The sequence below is a fragment of the Triticum aestivum genome, chromosome 1B, assembly GCF_018294505.1.
Source record: "Triticum aestivum cultivar Chinese Spring chromosome 1B, IWGSC CS RefSeq v2.1, whole genome shotgun sequence".
Taxonomy (NCBI): domain Eukaryota; kingdom Viridiplantae; phylum Streptophyta; class Magnoliopsida; order Poales; family Poaceae; genus Triticum; species Triticum aestivum.
The window spans coordinates 413,480,634-413,503,744 of record NC_057795.1 but is presented as its reverse complement, the minus strand read 5'-3'; the positions used below and the strand labels follow the sequence as shown (position 1 = coordinate 413,503,744).

At 44.6% G+C, this 23,111-nt stretch overlaps 1 protein-coding gene and 2 non-coding genes across 3 annotated transcripts; 1 reads left to right on the top strand and 2 right to left on the bottom strand.

Moving 5' to 3' along the window:
* Positions 1-698: 698 nt before the first annotated feature.
* Positions 699-5,061, top strand: LOC123127967 (probable methyltransferase PMT2). Its single transcript, XM_044547848.1, has 7 exons — positions 699-948; positions 1,962-2,604; positions 2,893-3,103; positions 3,190-3,481; positions 3,724-4,089; positions 4,228-4,305; positions 4,404-5,061. The coding sequence occupies exons 2-7, from the start codon at positions 1,966-1,968 to the stop codon at positions 4,630-4,632; spliced, it is 1,815 nt and encodes a 604-aa protein (XP_044403783.1). The 5' UTR covers positions 699-948; positions 1,962-1,965; the 3' UTR covers positions 4,633-5,061.
* Positions 5,062-5,398: 337 nt separating this feature from the next.
* LOC123152296 (small nucleolar RNA snoR14) lies at positions 5,399-5,487 on the bottom strand. Its single transcript, XR_006476100.1, has one exon. It is a non-coding gene; the product is annotated as a small nucleolar RNA snoR14 (small nucleolar RNA).
* Positions 5,488-5,579: 92 nt separating this feature from the next.
* On the bottom strand, positions 5,580-5,658 carry LOC123152076 (small nucleolar RNA U61). The gene has a single exon (XR_006476020.1). It is a non-coding gene; the product is annotated as a small nucleolar RNA U61 (small nucleolar RNA).
* Positions 5,659-23,111: the final 17,453 nt, after the last annotated feature.

Below are 23,111 nucleotides of genomic sequence, written 5' to 3'. Positions count from 1 at the left end.
AAAAGGAAATCTGAGTTAACTTTGTCATAACTCTTTTCAAAGTCCAATTTCAAAACCACACCTTGATGTTTCTTTTGGATTCATGCAAAATTTCATGAAGTGACATGCCCATGGTACGCCTACCTCTAATGAAAGCATTATGACATAGTTTATGCATAAAAGGCGTGAGCTCCTGAATAGTTGTGACTGATAGGATGCAATGCTATTTCCAGCATGAGAAGAGCTCAACCATAGACACTAGAGACCTTGCTTCCAGCGTTGGGGAGGAGTTAACAATGAAGTTTCATCAGGTTCCTTTAAAATGTAAAACAACGTATGCAGATATTTCATAGCTTGTGGGGCACCCACTTATTATTGCCTTTTTCTTTCAAGTTAAAATAAATTAAAGATCATATACACCGGTTATCGTATCTTGTGCACATGTAAAATTTCATTCAACAATCCAACCATATGTGACCCAAGGTAAAAAAAAAGATATTCCTGTGCTATCCACACATTTTCTTTTTTTGTGCGAGATACAAATATATGTGTACAAGATACACGGTAATCCGTGTCCATGTTTTTCGTATTTTTTGAAAACTTAGAAATACCTCATGTAATATGTGGTGCGTGCGATAACATTTTTCGGCTGGGTGAATAGAAAGCTTCCAGTTCAGGACTTGAACAAAACGGTCCCAACAAACCAAATCAACACGACACACCAGACACCAGGCTCGACCTGCCGCTCTTTCCCACTCCCGCGTCCTCCCCTCTCATTTTGTCCCCTTTCCGTTGTCCTCGACCGATGAGCCGATTTGGCCGCCTCCCGCGAGCGGCCTGAGTCAAAGCAGCAGCAGCGGTCCACGGCAGCGTACGCCCAACCCCAACCCCGCCACCACCCAATCCCCTCTCCGCCGGCGACGCCGCCCACCCTCCGCCCCGCCAGCGACCGCCTCGACACCGAGCGAGGTTCGCTTGCTTCCTCCACTCCTAAACCCCCTTCTGGATTCGATCCCCGCGCGCGCTAGCTCTCCGAGCCTCGGATTGCCTCGGCTCGCTTCGCTTGCTCCTGATGGTGTCCTGTCCCCCGTTGATTTCGGTTTCGATTTTGCTCCCGCGGCTGGGCTCTGGCCTGGTGGAATTCCGACCCACCTCTCTGTTCGTCGCGTGTTGCTTTTGTTCCGCCTTGCGCTGTGGTTTTGCGTGCGTGCGTGCCGTCGCGGGATCGGAATTCCGGAGAGCCCTAACTTATTGCGTCGTCGAACTTGTTGAGAGTTCAGTTGCTGTCGTTGGAATTAGGGTTGACTGCGTCAGAATCTGCGATCGGTGCTGCATACTTCTATTTTAGTTCTGATGATTGCTATGGAGGAAACATTGGGTCGATTGGCTAGTGCTTCTATGAGTGCGTCGTTCTAGAATGTTGTCGCTAGCCCCTACTGTCTGTCGGTATATGCACAAACTAGGCCGTTCTGCTGAAACTGCTGCACGACTTAGAAGTTAGAACAGACCTTCTGTAAATAGACATCTAAAGGCTACATATGGTTTTTTGTTTTCGGCTCGTTTTCCCCTTAATAAACTGGGTCGCACTATTTTGTTAAATTGAAGGCCAGCGCTCCTGCTAGTGTGACTATCGAGCGGATTAGATATATTATAGTTCTATGATAAACTCTGTGGATTAAAGTATGCATGAGGGTTTGTAAATCTTGTCTGGTTTTATCTGGATCAGATCCTAATACCTAGAAGTAGATTTGTAATATGTGAAATTAAAGTTAGTAGTCAATTATCAATTGTTGTTGCTGTTATCAATTGTGATCATCTGATGCAATTTCCATCCATTAGGATTTGAACGACTTTTTATCTGGTTTAATTTGATACATTTACATCTCACTGAGTCGATGTAGATGTCCTATCTATAAGCAGTAAATTGCAAATATGCGATCCGTTTAGAGTGAATCCTTATGATTTTCCTGCAATAATTTCAGGTTCATGAGGGGTTCGAGAATGAATCCAGACCGTAGGACACGGAGCATCATGTCAGTAGTAATTGTGATGGGTTTGTGCTGCTTCTTCTATATACTAGGCGCTTGGCAGAAAAGTGGGACAGGGAGGGGTGACAGTATAGCATTGAGGGTGACAAAGGAAACCGACTGTACAATCTTGCCAAATTTGCACTTCGAGACCCATCATAGTATGGGTGGTGTTAATCCGTTGATCATGAACAATAAAGTGTTTAAGCCATGCCATATTAGATACAGGGACTATACTCCTTGCCAAGACCAGAACCGAGCAATGACCTTTCCTAGAGAAAATATGACCTATCGAGAGAGGCATTGTCCTGCGGAAAATGAGAAGCTGCACTGTCTTATCCCAGCACCAAAAGGCTACGTCACCCCTTTTGCTTGGCCCAAGAGCCGTGAGTATGTTCCATATGCAAATGCTCCATACAAGAGTCTGACAGTTGAAAAGGCAGTTCAGAACTGGATCCAGCACCAGGGAGATGTCTTCCATTTCCCAGGAGGCGGGACAATGTTTCCAAATGGAGCAAGCTCTTACATTGATGAACTTGCATCAGTCATTCCACTTACTGATGGCACCATTAGGACTGCACTTGACACTGGATGCGGGGTATGTCTAATAAACCCATATTTCAATCATTTGCTCCCTTGAAGATGTGTTAGCAGTTAGCTGCTGTTCACAATCTCTTTAATTGTCTTCTTAGTTGCATCATTGCTTAGCTTATGCTCTACTTCATATAGCACCAAGTCATAGATGTTAGTTTCTTGTACATATCTTAGTTCTTGGTCCAACTTTTTGGTATTTTCACATATACGATTAGGTATTAATTTTTCCTTATGGTGGTGCCGGTGCATTCTTGCCCGAAAGACTTGGGAGTAACATTTTGAGCATGTGTAGGTTGCAAGCTGGGGTGCTTACCTAATGGATAGGAATATATTGACCATGTCATTTGCACCTCGAGACTCACACGAAGCTCAGGTTCAATTTGCTTTGGAGCGAGGTGTTCCTGCTGTAATTGGAGTGCTTGGGACTATGAAGCTCCCATACCCATCTAGATCTTTTGATATGGCCCATTGCTCACGCTGCTTAATCCCCTGGAAATCAAATGGTGAGTAGTGTCAACCATGCATAAATATTGAAATACTCGTGTCAATTGGATTATTTTCAAGAGCTTTAGTTTTTTGCTTCCTGCAGATGGAATGTACATGATGGAAGTGGATCGGGTTCTTAGGCCTGGGGGTTATTGGATATTATCTGGTCCTCCCATCAATTGGAAGAAATATTACAAAACATGGCAAAGATCCAAACAAGATTCAGAGGAAGAACAAAATAGAATTGAGAACATTGCTGAAATGCTTTGCTGGAATAAAATATATGAGAAGGAAGATACTGTTATTTGGCAGAAAAAGGCAAATTCAAATGCATGCCATAACAAGAATGGTCGTACCAGCAAGATGTGCAACGTTCAAGATGCAGATGACATCTGGTATGTTCTCTGTTTGTAGTATATACAAACACATGCTGTAAACTACTAACATGCACATCAACTTGAGCACTCACCTGGGTGGCATAATAAAAATAATGATCTATTTACTTCAAGGTCTGAGATTGTTATAGTTTTTTTTCTGTCCTCTTTTATTTAAGTTAAACAGAGGCAGGAGCTCTGCCTTTTATGTTTCATGTCCTTTCATTATATCAGTTTTTGAATCACTTTTCTGTATACTATAGGTATAAGAAAATGGAAACCTGTATAACACCTATCCCAGAGGGAGCACAGCAGCTACAGAAGTTTCCACAGAGACTATTTGCAGTCCCTCCCAGAATTCTAGAAGGTACCCCAGGTGTTACAGAAGAAGTCTATGAAGAGGATAAGAAGTTGTGGAAGAAGCATGTTGATACATACAAGAGGGTAAACAAGTTGATAGGGAAGTCAAGGTATAGGAATATCATGGACATGAATGCAGGCCTTGGAAGTTTTGCTGCAGTGCTGGATTCTCCCGGCTCCTGGGTCATGAACGTTGTGCCTACGATATCAGAGAGGAACACTCTTGGCATCATCTATGAGCGGGGTCTTATTGGCATATACCATGATTGGTGAGTCTGGACTCTGGAAGTCCCCTGTGTTGTGGTATCAATGGGCAAATAATATGTTTGTTTCTTTGAATTTTGGCAAATAATATGTTGGTGCGTTGAAACCATTCCTGAATTACCATTATTTTGTGCTGTTATCAGGTGCGAAGCCTTCTCTACGTACCCTAGGACATATGACCTGATACATGCCAGCGGTGTCTTCAGTTTGTATGAGAACAAGTAGGTGATCTCTTCTCTCCTGGTGATACAGCTATATTATACTAGTACTACATAGGAAATCCATGACCTCTCTTATATGGACTTGGTGCACTTGTTAGGTGTGACCTGGAAGACATTCTTCTTGAGATGGATAGGATTTTGCGTCCCGAGGGCGCTGTCATACTGCGGGACAATGTTGAGGTGCTGAACAAGGTCAGGAGTACGGTGACGGGAATGCGATGGAAGTCCAAGCTACTTGATCACGAAGATGGCCCGCTCGTGCCTGAAAAACTTCTGATTGCTGTAAAAACGTACTGGGTTGGCAGCAAAGAAGGAAGCAGTCCATAGACTCTCTTGCCCTGCGTCAAGATTTTGGACTTCTGATTGCTGTTGGGTGCCGCGTTAGGAAACAGTTCATAGGTTTTGTCCCTGCATCATGATTTTGGACAGCGAAAAAGTGACGGTTCATAGATTCTTGATCCCTCCACATCGATTAATAGTGCTTGTTCATAGATACAGATCTCTGTTGAGATGGTATAGTTGACAAACATTCATATGCGCATGTCGATAAAAGAAACATTAATTGATGGATTTTCCAATAGGCTGTTAATCCAGTATTGTGCTTAGATTACATTTCATATATCTTGTGGAATGGGCATTGGCAGTAATCCTTAATGTACTGGAATTCAGTTTGGTTCAAACCAAACAATATTCTGACAGTGCCGTCAAAGTCCATGTACAGCTTTCTCCAAAGAGATGAAGTTTTGTTTTTTGACAGTATTTACAACGTGGAGGAGGGCGCCGTTTCGTTTCTCTCCCTGCTGTTCCATTGATTTGGCGATCTTCCCTGGTAACAACGGCGAAATACAAGGCTATGGCGCAGATCTGGAGGCTATGGCGCAGATCTGGCGTCGGCCACACGCCACATAATCAAGCTCCTGAATTTGGTTTTCTACATTCAGTGCAGCTGTACTATGTTTTATTGATAAATATGATGAGAATGTTAAGCATATTTTACTGGTTTGATGAAAGAAGCAACAGAAGCGTATTGAAAACCAAACGAAATTGCAGTATGGCTAAAATAAGAAGGGAATCGCGGATTGGAGACTTGGATGCGATCAGAGCCTGTCGGGATGTATGCGTGTCTTCACTTTGTGACATCAGGGGATTGACAGACTATCATACATAACATCATCACCTCGCATCGAAATCAATCCATCCTCAAAACAAATCCAGCATATCAACACTCGGAAGAATAAACATCCAGAGAACACAGCGGAAAACCGTATCGAAGGGGGCTCAGAACTTCTTAGAGGGTTGTGTTACCGACATCGGCGCATCCGCCTCCGGCACAGGTTTCGTTCCTCATTGCCGGCGAGTACCAACAGAGGAAAGACTCGCAAAACTTGTTACGAACCAAGCGATTTGGGTTTCAAAAACTCGCAACAAAAGCAAGCGAAGAAAAGAACAGCTTACAGAAAGGAAAAGTTCCATGAAAAATCAGATACCAATGGAGCAGGAGGGAGAAGGGAGAGATGCGTTCTTGTTTCAAGACGGCTGCTGTAGGAAAGCATGCTGTGCCCTCGATTTATAGAGTAAGGAGGGATGGGGGAATGGGAAACCCTAAAGATCCTGGTATGCTATTGGGCTTCCGATGAGCCGAGAGCCCATGCCCAGCATTAATGAAACAATGGGCCTCTCCGAGAGGCCCGACTAGTTAGCCGGCCTGCGTTATCTCAAAACAAAAGTTAGCTGGCCTGCGTTATCTCAAAAAAAAAAAAGTTAGCCGGCCAGCCTTACTTTTTACGGAAAGACTAACGTATACATGTGTGGGCGTCTGTCAACTCGCCCACATGCATGGATCCTCGTCCAACTAATTCTGCACGAATCTTGGCGCATTTTAGCAGTTTTTGTGTGCCACGTAGGACTGGGCTGGTGTGTGGGCATTCATCCGGTCGCCCACACGGCCTTTTTCACCACACGGGGGGCTGTTGTGTGAGCGTTTAGCAATTCACGCACACACTAGTTTTCACGCACGTAGAGGGGCTGGTGTGTGGGTGTTTATCACTTCGCCCACACGCCCGTCTCCTCGCCCACACCCAAAGCTGTCAGTTGCCATATATTTCTGCATGGTACATGGTTACTGCCCTAGCTTTGCTTGTAAATAGATGACAACTCTCTTTTACCCGAGTTGCCATGTGTTTTTGCATGGTACATGGCAACTGCCCTATCGTGTACGTAAGCAGATGGCAACTCTTTCTTTTCTACATGGCAACTGCCCTAGCGTGCTTTTTTGCTATGCATTTTTATAGTGAGCACATGGCAACTCTCTCTTTTATCCGAACATGTTTTTTTGCCATGCCTTTTTTATAGTGCTACATGGCAACTGTCTAGTGTTAGTAGGTGGCAACTTCTAAAATTTTGAAATCATGACAACTGTAGTAGACCAGACCATACATGACAACTGCATAGTGTTAGTAGTTGGCAACTCCTAAATTTTTGAAATCATGGCAATTGCAGTAGACTAGACCATGGCAACTGCAATTGAGCAACCATAACAACTGTAGTTGTCCGACATGACAACTGTAGTTCAGCGACATGACAAATGCAGTTAAACGGACATTGAAGAGGGTCCGGACCATGGCAACTACGAGGACACGTGGTGACTGTCACGCGGGGCGTGCGGGACCATGAGGTAGGTGGCTGAGAGAGGTCGTGTGGGTGTTATCCATTTTGCCCACACGTAGGCGTGTGAGAGGGACCGCGAGAAAAAATGATGCATGTGGGTGCTAGTTGTTTTGCTCACACTTAGGCGTGTGGGTTGGTCTTCTTGAACACCACACAAAACGTATGGCCACATCCCTTAACGCCCACACATGTGGACGTTATTGGCGTTCATTTTTTATGGGATTTGAATGATGTAAGCTTATTCATTTCTCAATAAAACACGTCAGAAGGCTTTCATGTTAAAAAAGTCCTTTTCCCCTCGATTTATTTTTCAACCAAGAGGGTTTCAGTTCATGTATTCAAAAACAAAAATGTTGCAATATCGTTTGGGACACGGCCTTTCGTTTTGAGTGTTGGGAATCAAAAAATGAGGCACGATAGTTGACTAAAGCTTCTTCCTCTTTAGATTTTGATCGCCGCTTGTGGCTCGACATTGCCCTTTTTATTTCAAGGCCGACACTAGGCGACATCCCGCTGTAGCAAGTAAAATATCAATCGCCTTGGTAGTCGTTTGATTGACTTGCATCCGGCCATTCGATCGGCTCGTTGTCCCTCTCCTTCTTCTTTGCACACTCACACCCTTGAGCCATGTTTTTCCAAACGCCTTGCAGCAATGCCTTGCAACCTACAGCCCCGGCGGCGAGTCGAGGCCGACCTTGCAAAGTACACAACCTGAAGCACTAGCGGCACACTTCATTTGCTTCCCTTGCAATGTCGCCTCGTGTGTCGGCCATTCCCCTCGCATCATTGCCTCACCACATCACCGGCAGTTGTCGCAGCATCGTCTTACAGCATCCAGTTGTTGCCAGCTTCACAACCCTATGGCGTTGCAGTACTGTTGTGCAATCCCGCTAGGCCTCACTCGCGAAGTGTCTTCCGCCACTGCATCGCATATCGTCATAGTTGTATCAACGTTGCTGCACATTGCATTGTAAATTTTGTTGCGAAGGCGCCCTTCACAGCATCGGCTCGACGACACCGCCCATCGCACGACTTGCAACAAATCTAAGGGCCTCGCAGCATGGCGGCACCCTTGAAACATTGGCTCATAGTGTCGGTGTCACCTGTGACAATATCCCCTCGAAGTAGCATTGACGACCATTGCAGCATCGCCTCACAACACCAGTCAGTTGCCATGCAACATCCTGTGCTTCCGCTAACGAGTGGCAGTTTGCGACACCTAGTTTCTCCTATAGCATCCCGGTGTCACCCTTGTAACGGTGTTGATAGCGAAAGCATTACAGCATGGCAATGTCTCTGCATTGTCGTTACAATATTAGCAGCCTACCCACAGGGGCGCATGGCAATGTGCCTTTAGATCCCCCAGCCTAGTGGTTTGTCTACTACGTGATGAGCTCGGGCTTAGTTGGTGCCAACGTTTGTATGAACAAAGGTCATCCGAACATTCTACGTCTAACGGCCGACATGGCTAACATTGGTGAGGGGGTTGTGGGCATTTGTATTTAGAGACATCCAATCAGACAAGGTGTTTGTTTTTCTTGTGCAATGTCACTAGATCCGCTTCACAATAAGCACACTGAGGGGTGCCCCAACCAATGTACCTTCATCTTTCATCACGGGCCTACCTCTCATGGTGGTTTACTATTCTGGTTTTTGTTGGGCTATGATACTGATGGAAATATGCCCTAGAGGCAATAATAAAGTTGTTATTATTATATTTTCTTATTCATGATAAATGTTTATTATTCATACTAGAATTGTATTGACTGAAAACTTAAATACATGTGTGGATACATAAACAAATACCGTGTCCCTAGTGAGCCTCTATTAGACTAGCTCGTTGATCAAAGACGGTTAAGGTTCCCCAACCATAGACATGAGTTGTCACTTGATAACAAGATCACATCATTTGGACAAGACCCATCCGTTAGCTTGGCATATGATCTTTTAGTTTATTGCTACTGCTTTCTTAATGTTAAATACTTATTCCTTCGACCATGAGATCATGCAACTCCCGGATATCAGAGGAATACCTTGTGTGCTATCAAACGTCACAACATAATTGGGTGATCATAAAGATGCTTTGCAGGTATCTCCGAAGGTGTCTGTTGAGTTGGCATGAATCGAGATTGGGATTATCACTCCGTATGATAGAGAGGTGTCTCTGGGCTCACTCGGCAATACGACATCACAAGAAGCTTTGCAAGCAAAATGACTAAGGAGTTAGTTACGAGATGATGTATTACAGAACGAGTAAATAGACTTGCCAGTAACGAGATTGAACTAGGTATGGAGATGCCGATGATCGAATCTCGGGCAAGTAACATACCGACAGACAAAGGTATTATGTATGTTGTCATAAAGGTTCAGTCGATAAAGATCTTCGTAGAATATGTAGGAACCAATATGGGCATCCAGGTCCTGCTATTGGTTATTGACCGGAGAGTCGTCTCGGTCATGTCTACATCATTCTCGAACCCGTAGGATTCGCACGCTTAACATTCGTTGACGATATAGTTTTATATGAGTTATGTGAATTGGTGATCGAATGTTGTTCGGAGTACCGGATGATATCATGGACAGGACGAGGAGCTCCTGAATGTTTCAGAGGTAAATATTAATATATATAGGACGATACTATTTGGTCACCTGAAAGGTTTCAGAATGTACCGGGTATTTATTGGAGTGTTGGAAGGGGTTCTGGGAGGCTGTATGGGCCAAAGGGGGGAAGCACACCAGCCCACAAGGGGGCTGGCGCGCCCTTCCACCCCTGCCCACGCACCAAGGAAGGAGGGAAGGAAGGGGGAGCACTAAAAAACACTTCCATGATGATATGTGTTTGTCATAGTAGGTCACGTTTTCTGTCATGCATGTACATCCATGATGATTTTATGACAGAATCAAGATAGTCATACCTGTGCTGTCGTAGAAGTGTTCCATGACATTACCAAAATTATCATCATGGAAGTTTCCATGATGATAATTCGCGCGTCATAGAAGTGCTTTTGTCAAGGGTGACCGACATGTGGTATCCACCGTAACGGAACACCGTTAAGCTATCGGGTCCGGTTTTGGATCCGATAACCCGTTAAAACCCCGACCAATGGGGATTTTCCACGTGTAAAATCATCATTGGCTGGAGTAAACACGTGTCGTCTCACCGTTGGGAGAAATGTCATCCACTCATTGGACCAAAGGCACCTATGATACGTCGACACGTGGCACGGCCCAATAGAGGCCCATTCTTGTGAAAAGGCCGACCCGTTTGACTTGGTCAAAAGGTGGCGGGCCGGCCCACGGAAAGCCTGTTAACGGCCTGTTCGCATATAGCCCATTTACAGACCGCTAACACAGGGCCCATTACGGCCTATCCGAATTAGGCCCAGTAGCGTCATCTGGGCCGTCCAATATGATTCCAGCCCGTTTTAACTTCCGGCCCATGTATTTCCCATGACGTCTTTCGGCCCATATGAGGCCCTTTGTAACTCTTTGCCCATTAACGTCCGTAGTGAAACTGGCCCGTATGAATAGTGTATCACTTTATACCCATTAACGGCCCATTATTCGATTGGGCTGATTCCAACCCATGTTATCTTTTGGCCTTCTCAAGGCCCATTTATTCTTGGGCTCATTTCTAGCATTCGGTTACTTATGGCCCGTTACTGTCATTTTTTGCTTGTGGGCCAAATTCATCCCATTGTTACAGTCGGCCCATTTGTGGCTCGTTAATATGTTGGGTCGATTCCAACCCATGTTATCTTTCGGCCTTCTCAGGGCTCATTTCTAGCATTCGGTTACTTACGGCCCATTACTGTCATTTTCTGCTTGTGGGCCAAATTCAGCCCGTTGTTACAGTCGGTCCGTTTGTGGCCCGTTAATACGTTGGGCCGTTTTCATAGCGTCATCAAATACGGCCTATTAACAACGGCCCGTTGTGGTCGGCCCATGAACGGACGATTCCAACTCTAGCCCGTTTACAAACATAATGTGGTCTGTTATTGGCCCATGTTTGGCCAATCGATCATACGACCCATATAAGGCCCATTGATGATACGGCCCGTAGAAGGCCCAATGTGTCTACGACCCGTGAAAGGCCCATTCTGTCTACGGCCCATAGAAGGCCCATTGTTTCTATGGCCCGTAGAAGGCCCATTATTTCTACGGCCGGTAGGAGGCCCAGTGTCACTACAGTAAATATATAGCCCATGGTTATTGTGGCCTAGTTTTAAAAAATAGGTTACTACGGCCACTAGCAAACCGCGGAAAAAGAACTGCACTGACTACAAGCAAACAAATAAACAAGAAAACAAGGAAATAAATAAGCAAGCAACTTACGCTAGGCTATCACGACTATTGCACATATTACATCCACTGGGCATCAAAGTTCACCACCAGTGCAAATATAGGGAACAAAGAAGCATATAAACGCCGCAGCAAAACAAGTCCAGAACTGAAACCACTTCAGAAGAGCTCAAGGAACAATATCCTGGGTACCCATAATGCTGGCAAGATGCTTAGCAAGCTTATTAACTTTCTCTTGTTTGGCGCTTAAATCCTCCAGCACTTGCTATTGCACAAGAAAGTACGCATCTGATTTCTGCAGGGACTTCCTCAGTCCTTTGGCTTCTTGATGCAACACAGTTGACTGATGCCTTTCAGCTTGTAGCTAATATTGAAGAAGCCGAAGTGATTCAGGCAGCGAGTTCGAAGAGCTTGTGCCAGCAGTACTGGCCAGTAATTCGAACACTACATCAACGCAGGACTGTGGGGTTTTCTCACTGTCTACAAGATCGTTTTTATCACCTTTCTTGGAGACCAACAGGGTTGTCTCACTATCTTGAACCTTATCTGCATTACTTTCTGTACCATTGCATAGTGGGGGTGCTCTTGTCCAATATTCTGTTTGCATACTACAAGAGAAACAAGGAGACACATCACAGGTTTAGCTTGTAGTATACGAATCTCATTTTGGTAAACCGGTTCAGTAGTAAGGTGGACAGGATAACAACATGAAACAAACATATATCTATGTACTATGATCACTGTATTGTCCATATCATTTTAGTTTATGTTGCCTAATCAAGACAGAGACACAGTTCAACTCATATATTTTTAAGACACAACAACATAGACAGAATATAAGTGTGAGAAACTACACAACATTGGCAACACTTGTAATGTGCATCACATGAGAACATAACTGTTTATACAACTTAAACTGAAATCAACATAGAGTAAGAAGTTAGAACAACAATCCAGTTAAAGAAATAGGTTTAAAACATACTTGTTGCACCATTGGAGTTTCAATTGGATCCTTCAAATTCGGAAGTAGTTGGTATGAGTAAATGCAGTGATGCAACAACAAAGGAGTATGGACCATAGCTACGGAATCTGACCTGAGAATAGTTGCTCTTCTGCTTTAAACGTGGAGTTTGGGTTCACTGTGATGGTCTTCGTGCTTTCGGCACCGCAGTAGCTTTACAAACTGCTCGTGTGGGGGTACTCTATGGTGGACATGGTGCTTTGTCAACTAGAAGTGGGTTACTATCCGCTGGGGTTGCGGTTAGATGGGTTGTAGCTGGTTCTCTACCTAGTTTATGGGCCAGTACACCCATGGTTCTATCTGCATCAACGGGTAGCACTGTATTTTGTGAAGAATGGGTTTTTGCTCCCTTAGATACTGCCATCACCCCCTCCAATTCAAATGGCTGATAAACAAGAAAAGAAATTTGACGTAAAGACATTGTATGATAGACAGATGTGGTAATTCACATATATGTTGTCTAACCAAACAGGACAACATGACACAATTTCACACATATGATGCCTAACTAAACATGATAGCATGACACAGTTTCAGATATATAATGGATAACTTAACAGGATATAATGGCATAATTCAACATATGATGAGTATCTAAACAGGATGACATGACAAAACTATATGATGTCTTTCTAAAATAGGTTCGGATGGAATAATTCACATACATGTTGTCTAAGTATACAGGATGGCATGATATAATTGACATAATTGATTCATATACTAAGCAGCTGGCACTCGCATGCATGATCTCTAAACTAAGCAGATGGAATTCAATATTATGCATATGATGTCTAAACTAAGCAATGCAAGACACCATATGCATCATATGAGAAATATAAACATTGCAACTTAGAGCATACACCTCAAGTGGGATATAGGATTGGTCATATGTCTCTGAATCCTCCTCTGAGGAGCTCCCTGTAACCATCGAGACACATGCTTCAACATGTACCATTGCCTACTCTGAAGACCTTTTTTTCACTCCAGATTTTTCTATAACCGGCTCAAATGGCTGATACACATCAAGAGTAGTTCAATATACACAGGTTGTCGACAAATGGAATACGTAATGAAAAAAGATGGCATGAGATAATTCACATATATGATGCCTGGCTACATGGCGGTGCATAATTCACGTATATGATAACTCACTGAAAAACATGGCATTGCATAATTCACATATCTGGTATCAAAAGAAAACATGAGGCATTCACACAAAGCATGTCTAACCTAAGCAGATGGCATGCCAATGCAAGACACCATATGCATGATATGAGCAATATAACCTTGCCAAGTTAGAGCATGCACCTCGGGGGATGGGGGATACGACTGGTCATCTGTCTCCGCTCTTCTGAGGAGCTATCTGTAACCAGCAAGAAATCTGCATTGACAGGTAGCACTGACTGCTCAGAAGACCTTGTTTTCACTCCAGATTTTTCCCATGACCGACTCAAATGGCTGATGCACAGGAAGAGTAGATGAATGTATAAACATTGTTGACAAATGGAATACATTATGGAAAAAATATGGCACGATACAATTCACATATACGATGACTGGCTAAAGAGGATGGCATTGCATGATTCACGTATATGATGCATGGCTAAAGAAGATGGCATTGCATAATTCCCATATACTCCCTCCGTTCCTAAATATTTGTCTTTTTAGAGATTTCAAATGGACTACCACATACGGATGTATATAGACATATTTTAGAGTGTAGATTCACTCATTTTGTTCCGTATATAGTCACTTGTTGAAATCTCTAAAAAGAAAAATATTTAGGAATGGTGGGAGTATGATATAGAAACCAAACAAGTGGCATTCACACAAAGCAAATCTAAACTAAGCTGATGACATATAAGATGTATAATGTGAGCAATGCGAGGCGCCATATGCATGATGTGACCAACATCAGCATGCCAGGTTAGAGCAAACACCTCAGGTGGTAAACAGGCGTGGTCGGCTCCTTCTGAATCCCCATCTGAACAGTTATCTTCCTCTGGAATACAATCTGGAAATGCAGGAGGGGGGGGGCACTTCGCCCACCATGGAGCGGCGTCTGCATGACATTATATTCCCACACAACGGTCTTCTCTTTTTCTCTACATGTTCAGTACAATTGTGTACAATATCTGACATGCATAATAATAAAAAAAGTTAGATTTTGTCAGGCCTAAGGGGTGCATGCAAAAATCAAGACTGATGGTAGCAAATGAGTGGATGGATCCAAAACTAATGATAGCAGGTAGATTATAGTTTCAGTTTAAAAAGATAGACAATGGATCATCTATTGTTGTTGCCCACCCAATATGAACCACATAGAAGACCCCAGATGAACCAGATAGTAGACAGATATTATTCGTTGCTGCCTCGATATGAGACCCACAGGCATTTTAAAACTCAAGTTTGAACGATAAAGTAGCAAGTAATAATAACCGATGTATAACGTAAGCAAACACGAAAGACTGCGACCTCTCTTCCGGAACTGTGTAGTCCTCAGGTTCATCTGCTCAGTCGATGATGGTAATGCAGTTGGCATGGCTGCCAGCAACGGGGAAGATGATCTGAGGCGGCAAAAGAAAGTCTGCAGGGAGGATCTCTGCTGCAGTGAACGCTTCTATCGATGGTGCACCTCAGGTGGGGTGGATGACGGCACGGCAGGAGCAGGACATAACACACAGAGTTTTCTTTGACGCCTATCTAAAAATGAAGTAAATCTGTAAGGGCTCCTTAGAATTGGAGGATTCCATAAACACAGGGATAGGAAAAACACATGAATAGGATAGGAATGCACGTGCAAAATAGAGCATTTGGAAACATAGGATTTCAGTCAACCTGGGTATTTGGTTCAAATGATTTGGAAGAACCCATGAATGGAGAAACATGGTCAAATTAAAGTCAAACCACGTGAAAATGAAAAAATAAGCATCTTATTATGCCAGTAATGCAGTTAGTTCTGTTTTTCATGCATATTAATTTGAAAAGCATGTCCAAGTGAATATTAAAATTCCTACGTTTTTTCTTCAAAAGAGACACCAAAGGAAAAAACCCTCCAGTTTTGCTTTGCTCCACTCCTTCGAACCAAATGCACAAATAGTAGTTCCATATCAAAGGATCCCTGAGGGATCAACATGAGTGCAGAGTAACAAAGTGATGCGGTGAGTGTACAACCTCTTTGGCATAGCCTTGTGGACCTCAGCATCATTGGGTTGGACATGGAGGATGGTGATGCTGGTGTGACTGTCGGAGGCAGGGAAGAAGATTCGAGGCCTCTGGAAACGGCACCGAGGGTACTGCTCCGCTGTGATGGATGGTTCCGTCAATGGAGCAACTTCGGTGAGGTGTACGTCGGTGAGGCTGAAGCAGGACAAGATAGACAATGTTAATCTGAAGTGTGACTCTAATATCATCTACAATAGATGATGTAAAATACATCACCAAAAAGTGCTAGATGTAAAACGCATCAGCCGCACCACGGTCGCTCCGATAGATGCTGTAAGTACTGTTCACTCTGAACCTAACTAAAGAAACTGAACTTTATAGTTGAAACTGAATTTTACTGTCGAAACTGATTGAACTAGTAGCAGAGCATTGCAATAGATGTTTAGGGCGTTCGAGCACTAGTAGCAGAGAAGCAGTGATCTAAATCAGCAGACGCTCAAGCAGGGAACACACTAGCAGAGGGCAAGTCGTGCAGTAGCACCGCAAGCGAGTGCTAAAGCAGCAACTCCTATATCTGCCAGAGGTCGTGCAGCAGCAGCAGCAGCGCGAGCGAGAGCAAGAGCAGAGCAGCAGCATGAACGAAAGCAAGAGCAGTGCAGCAGCGCGACCGACAACAAGAACAGAGCCGCATCGCGAGCGAGAGCCGGAGCAGATGCAGCTAGTGCCAGTGTGGAAGTCGCCGCCGAGGAAGCAACGACATGGGGGAGAGACGTTGTGGATGATGTGGCCGGCGACGGCGCCGTCGATGGAGACCCGCCATGGCTGCTCGATATCGAGCACCGGCAGCGCCGTGAGATCGAATAAAAGATAAAATGCAGCACTGAGTGCAGAACCTCCTTGGTGGCACCGAGTTGGCCTCGGCTTCATTGGAGGAATTGGTGAGGGTGTTGCGGTTTCGGTGCGGCAGGTCAAGATGGTGTTGTGGGGATTGAGATGGCACGATAGACGAGGCGAACATCGGTGCAGCTCCTTGGAGGTGGAGGACGGGGCGGCTGATCCGGCGGGATGACGAGATCAACGACGGATCCTCATCCGATGCGGTGGCTGAGGGACGACGAGCTGTTGTGGTGGACGACGTAGTCGGGGAAGAATCTCCGGCTGGGCGACGGTCGGGATGCCGACGAAGGAGCGTGGGGTTTCACGGGTTTTGGCAGCCTCGGTGTACAAACGGGAGGGACGAAGGGGAAGGGAGGGGGAGCCAAGCTTAGGGACGCGCTTGTCCGAAATGTAGGGTAAGTTACCAGTGTACCCCCACGGGTTTTGACACCGGGACGTGGAGCTTCATTTCCGGCTGAGGGGTAGAAGGGGGATTTCGCGTGTCTGGGCTGCGGGACCGATCTCAGATGAGGAGGGAGTTTTTGCGCGCGTCGAAATTTCGGGATAACAAGGCGCGACACGGGTTGAAGAGGCGGGAGTTTCAAAGCAGGTGAGACAAAAGATACTACTCGAGCTTGAAAATTTCGGGATAACAAGGTGCGGATTCCTTGTTTGGTAGAACAAACTTAACGTGTGAAAAAACAATTCATACAAGACACAATAGAGTCATGTCCCCTTTTACTATATTGCTATAGATGCCATTGAAAAAATTAAAAGAAAAATGTAAAAAAAATTGGGAGAACAAGATTACCATGTACAGTACCAAATCGATTCACACTTCCCTCAACAACAACAGAAAACAAATCAATTCCCCCCAAAATAAAGAGTAATGTCCCTTTTTATATGATTACGAATGCCAGGATATCGAATTTCAATTTTTGAGTCCACATTATGTTGAATTCGAATATATCGTTAGGTGACCTTGCGGTTTATAATTGATGTAGTCGTACATTTTGATCTTCCATCATATATGAACATTTTACTCCACCATGTGAACATATATATTGTCGTCTACCATATGGACTAATTTTGAATCAATTTTCCTTATTTGAATATGATTATTGTCAAGTTATACAATAATTTAAATATTATCATGATAACAAAAAACATGCATATAGCAGTAATCATATTTCACTATGCACTACATGTACCATACGATCTCCAATTCAAATATTTGTATCCATTTTATGTTGAATTCAAATCATAGTACATTGGTCTAGGTATCGAGATGTTCGGGATAATCTAAACCCTGATTTCATATGTATAATTTTTGGCTGAATTGGGACAAGTTTTGGTATAAGGTTCTTGCAAAACCGGATATTCTCTCAACAAGCCTCGAGGTTCCGAGAGGGAACGTGTCACCTTTGTGTGCGAAACGATATATGCTACCTCCCCCCTAATTTTCTTTACAGGGGCAACATAGAACTATATGAGTGCCCTGTTAAATTTTGGAATTATTTCGGGTTCGTTTGGCCTTTTTATACATTAATAGAGTTTCTGGACTTTTAATGTGCATAATCCAAATTTGAACTGCACGCACATGCTCCGGTGCACCAAAGTTGGTTAAAAAATCACATGTGTGCCCTTGATTGAGTTTCTAGGTCCCATAGAAGAAATGAGAATGAAATTCAAACATCTGGGCATCGTGACTCGGCCGAGAACATCGAGAAACTTAGATTTTAAATTCATGTAAATCCAAATCTCGCCTGGAAATCATGAAAGTTGGCATGGTGTCATGTCATGGCACTAACATGTTGTGGTAAAAAATTGGGCCGATTTGGAACAAGTTTTGGTATAGGGGGCATTTGGATTATGCCCACACCAGCCTGACCAAAATGACGGCATGCCAAAATTTTGGTGAAGGAAATAGCCGCCAGGAACTCGCCCACACGCTAGTGCGGAATCACAACGGCTGGCCAAAAAGTTGGTTGTGAGCCAAAAACTTGGCTGCGATCCAAACACTGGCCCAACTTGTGGTCAACGACCAAAAAATTGGAAGGGCAGCTTGGGGCTGCCATCCAAACAGCCCCATAAGCTTCTTGCAAACCGAAGCTTCTCTCAAGAAAGCTCGTGGTTCTAAGAGGGAACATGCCACCTTTGAGTGTGAAATGATATATGCTGCCCCCCTTGAGTTTCTTTACAAAGGCAACATAGAACTACATGAGTGCCTGTTAAATTTTGGAATTATTCCGAGTTCGTTTGTCGTTTTTATACATTAATTGAGTTTCTGGTCATTTAATGTGCATAAGTCAAATTTGAACTACAAGCTCATGCTCTTGTGCACCAAAGTTGGTTGAAAAATCACATCTATGTCCTTGGGTGAATTTCTAAGTCCCATGCAAGAAATGAGAATAAAATTCAAATATCTGGGCATCGTGGCTCGGCCAAGAACATTGAGAAACTTGGTTTTTAAATTCTTGTAAATCCAAAACACATCTGAAAATCATGAAACTTGGCACGGTGTCATGTCATGGTACTACCATGTTGTGGTTAAAAAATTGGCCGAATAGGAACAGATTTTGGTATAAGCTTCTTGCAAACCGAAGCTTCTCTCAAGAAGGCTCGTGGTTCTGAGAGGGGACGTGCTACCTTTGAGTGCGAAAAGATATAAGTTGTCCCCCTTGAGTTTATTTACAAAGGCAACATAGAACTACATGAGTGCCCTATTAAATTCTGGAATTATTCTGGGTTCGTTTGGCCTTTTTATACATTAATTGGGTTTCTAGTCATTTAATGTGCATAATTCAATTTTGAACTACAAGCACATGCTCACATACACCAAAGTTGGTTGAAAAATCACATCTGTGTCCTCGGGTGAATTTCTAGGTCCCATGCAAGAAATGGGAATAAAATTCAAACATCTGGGCATCGTGGCTCAGTCGAGAACATTGAGAAACTTGGTTTTAAAATCATGAAACTTGGCATGGTGTCATGTCATGGTAGTACCATGCTGTGGTAAAAAAACTGGCCGAATAGGAACAAATTTTGGTATAAGCTTCTTGCAAACCAGAGCTTATCTCAAGAACGCTCGTGGTTCTGAGAGGGAACGTGTCTCCTTTGTGTGCATAATTCAAATTTGAAAATACAAGCACATGATCCAGTGCACCAAAGTTGGTTGAAAAGTCACATGTGTGTCCTCGGGTAAATTTCTAGGTTCCATGCAAGAAATGGGAATGAAATTCAAAATTCTGGACGTCGTGGCTGGTCTGGAAACATTGAGAAACTTAGTTTTTTAATCCCTGTAAATCCAAAACACGCATGAAAATAATGAAACTTGGCTTTGTGCCATGACATGGCACCAACATGCTGTGGTAATTTTGCAGTCCGATTTGCGAAGGCACACACATTAACAATCAACAAAGTCATTTTGGAACAAGTGCTATCACGTTACAATCTGAAACACAAGTATTATTGAAACCGTGGGCGTTTTATTTACTACCATTTATGTGCCGCCACACATCCCCTTTTTTATTAGCTAGGAGGCGCCATGCAGGATAGCTATTTGAGTACGAGAGGCGTGCGATCAGACCCCTACGCGTGCTTATCGAGAGGAGAGCCCTTTGACCTCCATCTGTCGTCCACCTCTATCCCAAGGTCTCCATTAATGGCACCCGAGCCTTTGTTTAATGGCGTGGCTATGTCTCACTCGATTGAGATTTAAGAGAGAAAAAAGAAAATCTGAAAGCACGGATCTTGATGTAAGATCCGATGGACCTATATAGCATCTACTGCGACTTATAGCAAGACTGATGAATATATAAGGACGACGACAGTGGATAATAATTGTCTTACATAATTAGCAAGATAATTAAAAAAGCCACATGCGGCTACGCCCGAAATACACAAGGGCAAAAGAAGAAGGAAGACAAGGATCTGGCTCGCCGATCTCTACTTTCTTGATGCGTTGCTGCAGGCCGCAGGAACTAGTCTCTGCAGTGAGCGGCGATGAGCTCTTTCGTGTCCCCAAGATGCTGCTTGAGAGCATCCACGGATTCCTCCACCAACCTTTGGTGCTCGATGCGGAGCATGTCAATCTCGTCCATAAGTTTCTTGACGATGACGCCGGTCCTCTTCAACAAGGCACTGGTCTCCTCCTGCTGGTGTGCACTTCGGACGATCTTCACCCTCAGGAAATCGCGCTCGGCTCGGAGCCTCTCATTGCCCTCCCTTAGTTGCCGGATGACGCCGGTAGCCTGTTCAAACGAGGCTTTCATGTCGTCCTGCAACCTTGCCCAACCGGAGATCTGATCCATCTGGCTATGGACGATCGCATGCATGTGCCTATAAGAGTCGTCGCCTGCCCGCGAGACATTTTCCCAGGCCGCCGCGGCGCGACGGGATATCTCTGCTGCTCCCGCGGCGTGGCCAGACCAGTCTGCTACATCGACGGCGCGGCGGTACCTCTGTGCTGCTTCCGCGGCGTGGCAAGACCTCTGTGCTGCTACTTCCATGCGGCGGGACATCTTGGCTGCTTTCACTGCGAGGCGGGACATCTCTCGTGCTTCCGCTTCCATGCTCGCCTCTCCCTGGTGGTAATCTCTCGACCCAGAACTCACGCTGGCCATGGCAGGCGCAAGGGAAGGATGCTGAATGACTTGTTTGTTTTTGTGGATGAGGAGTTGAGGAGGAATGTGCAGTCATCTTGGCATAGTAGTTTTTATAACCAAGTACTAATATGCTCCTAAGTGGGAAACCGTTTAGGTTGTGATCGGTGTGAACATGTTTGCAATTCAATATAGCGTGGTAGTAGTAGTAATTTGGAATGTGACGAGATGCAAGCTCAAAATTTATTGACGGTTCTAGTTTCGAAGTGCGACACCATTCCCGGATGGCGTAACGTGGGCACGTGTTCTCGGCCGTGGTGTAGCATATGCCATGGTAGTCCTTTTTCTACTGCCGTGTACGTGAAATAACTGGCACCGTCGTATACATATCTTACGGTTAATGGGGCATTCGACAGGAATAGCCCCGTGGCGAGCTATAGGCTATTGTTTTTTTCAGACGCATTAAACCTATCTCTCGGGACTTCTCGCATGCACCATCATGCCACCCACATACACTTGTACTCTGAGTTTAGTACGTTATACAGGAAGAGAAGAGGTGCATGCACGCACTCGTCCTCTCACACACACATCTCTTTTTTCTCGAAAAGGAGGATGATGACCCCCGGCCTCTACATCTGGGAGGTCACACACGCATCTGTAGCTACGGATTGTAATGTTCTCAACCATCTGATTGGCTCTATCATAGGATTCACGTTGCTCCTTGGCCTTGAGATTGAGAAGTTTAAAATGCGGAGGCTAAGCTGGAGGTGCGAGGTTTTGGTTAATGTGCGGGCCGCACACGGCACCAACACGACACGAGCTTCGTCTGCCTGGTGCGCAATCCGGTGAGTTGTCCAACACAACCAGGCCCTGCTCGCTATCTGCGCCTCGACTTATGCGCAGAGAAATTAGGGTTGGAGGGAGTACTACTAGCAGTAGTACTACTTTGATGTGTCGCGTCAACTCGCACAAGTATGAAACACTTTGTGAACAAACAAGCATATACTCCCTCTGTTCCAAAATACTCCCTCTGTCCGAAAATACTTGTCATCAAAATGGACAAAAAGGGATGTATCTAGAACTAAAATATATCTAGATACATCCCCTTTTATTCATTTTGATGATAAGTATTTCCGGACGGAGGAGTACTACTCTACTTGACTTCCATTTGTCCAAAAATGGATGTACCTATATACTAAAACATGTCTAGATACATCTATATTTTGACAAATGGAAGGCATGTATTGTGGAATAGAGGAAGTGCTCGTCATCAAAATGGATAAGAAGGGATGTATCTAGAACTAAAATACGTCTACATACTCCATTTATCCATTTTGATGGCAAGTAGTACTTCTTACCCAAAGGAACTTTATATCCGACAGACCCAAAATATCCGTTCGACTGTTGGAAATTACTGATCTGATGTCGAAGTAATTGCTGCATCGCCACCAAAACCCACCATTTCTTAAGCTAAAGTAGACCGAGATAATACCTATATTAGCATATTACTAAGATAAATAGAAGGCATTGTAGAAACATTTAGGACGTGAGCTTGTCAATCTGAATGTGGAGGGACACCAACTTAGCCCCGGCTAGCAGCTTGGGCGGAACTGTGAAGAAGGTCAGCTCCTGCACGGCGACGTCACCGGGATCCTTGCTGCTTGTCACCTCCATTTCCACCTTGACGGCGTCGGTCGTGCCTTTGGGCTCCCCCGCGGCCTGTTCGCCCACAGCTTGGCCACGTAGTGCGGCAGTGGGGACGCCCCCGCTCTGATGCAGACGACCGACACAGCGATAGGCGCACCGATGTCGAGCACGCCGCCGACCAAAAAAAACACGCGGCCGTCCTCCTCCGCGAACAGCAAGAGCCATGGCTCCGAAAGTGGCACTTGCAGCTGGAGCACCTTGCCGTACTGGATCCTATGCACGTGCATGGGATGCGCGGTGCTGACATGGTGGTAGAGCGCCGGCGGCGGGCCTTGGTAGACGCAGATGGGCACGGGGCGGTGCTGACATAGTAGTTTTTATAACCGAGTACTAATACGCTCCTAAGTGGGAAACCGTTTAGGTTGTGATCGGTGTGAACAGGTTTGCAATTCAATATAGCGTGGTAGTAGTAGTAATTTGGAATATGACGAGATACAAGCTCAAAATTTATTGACGGTTCTAGT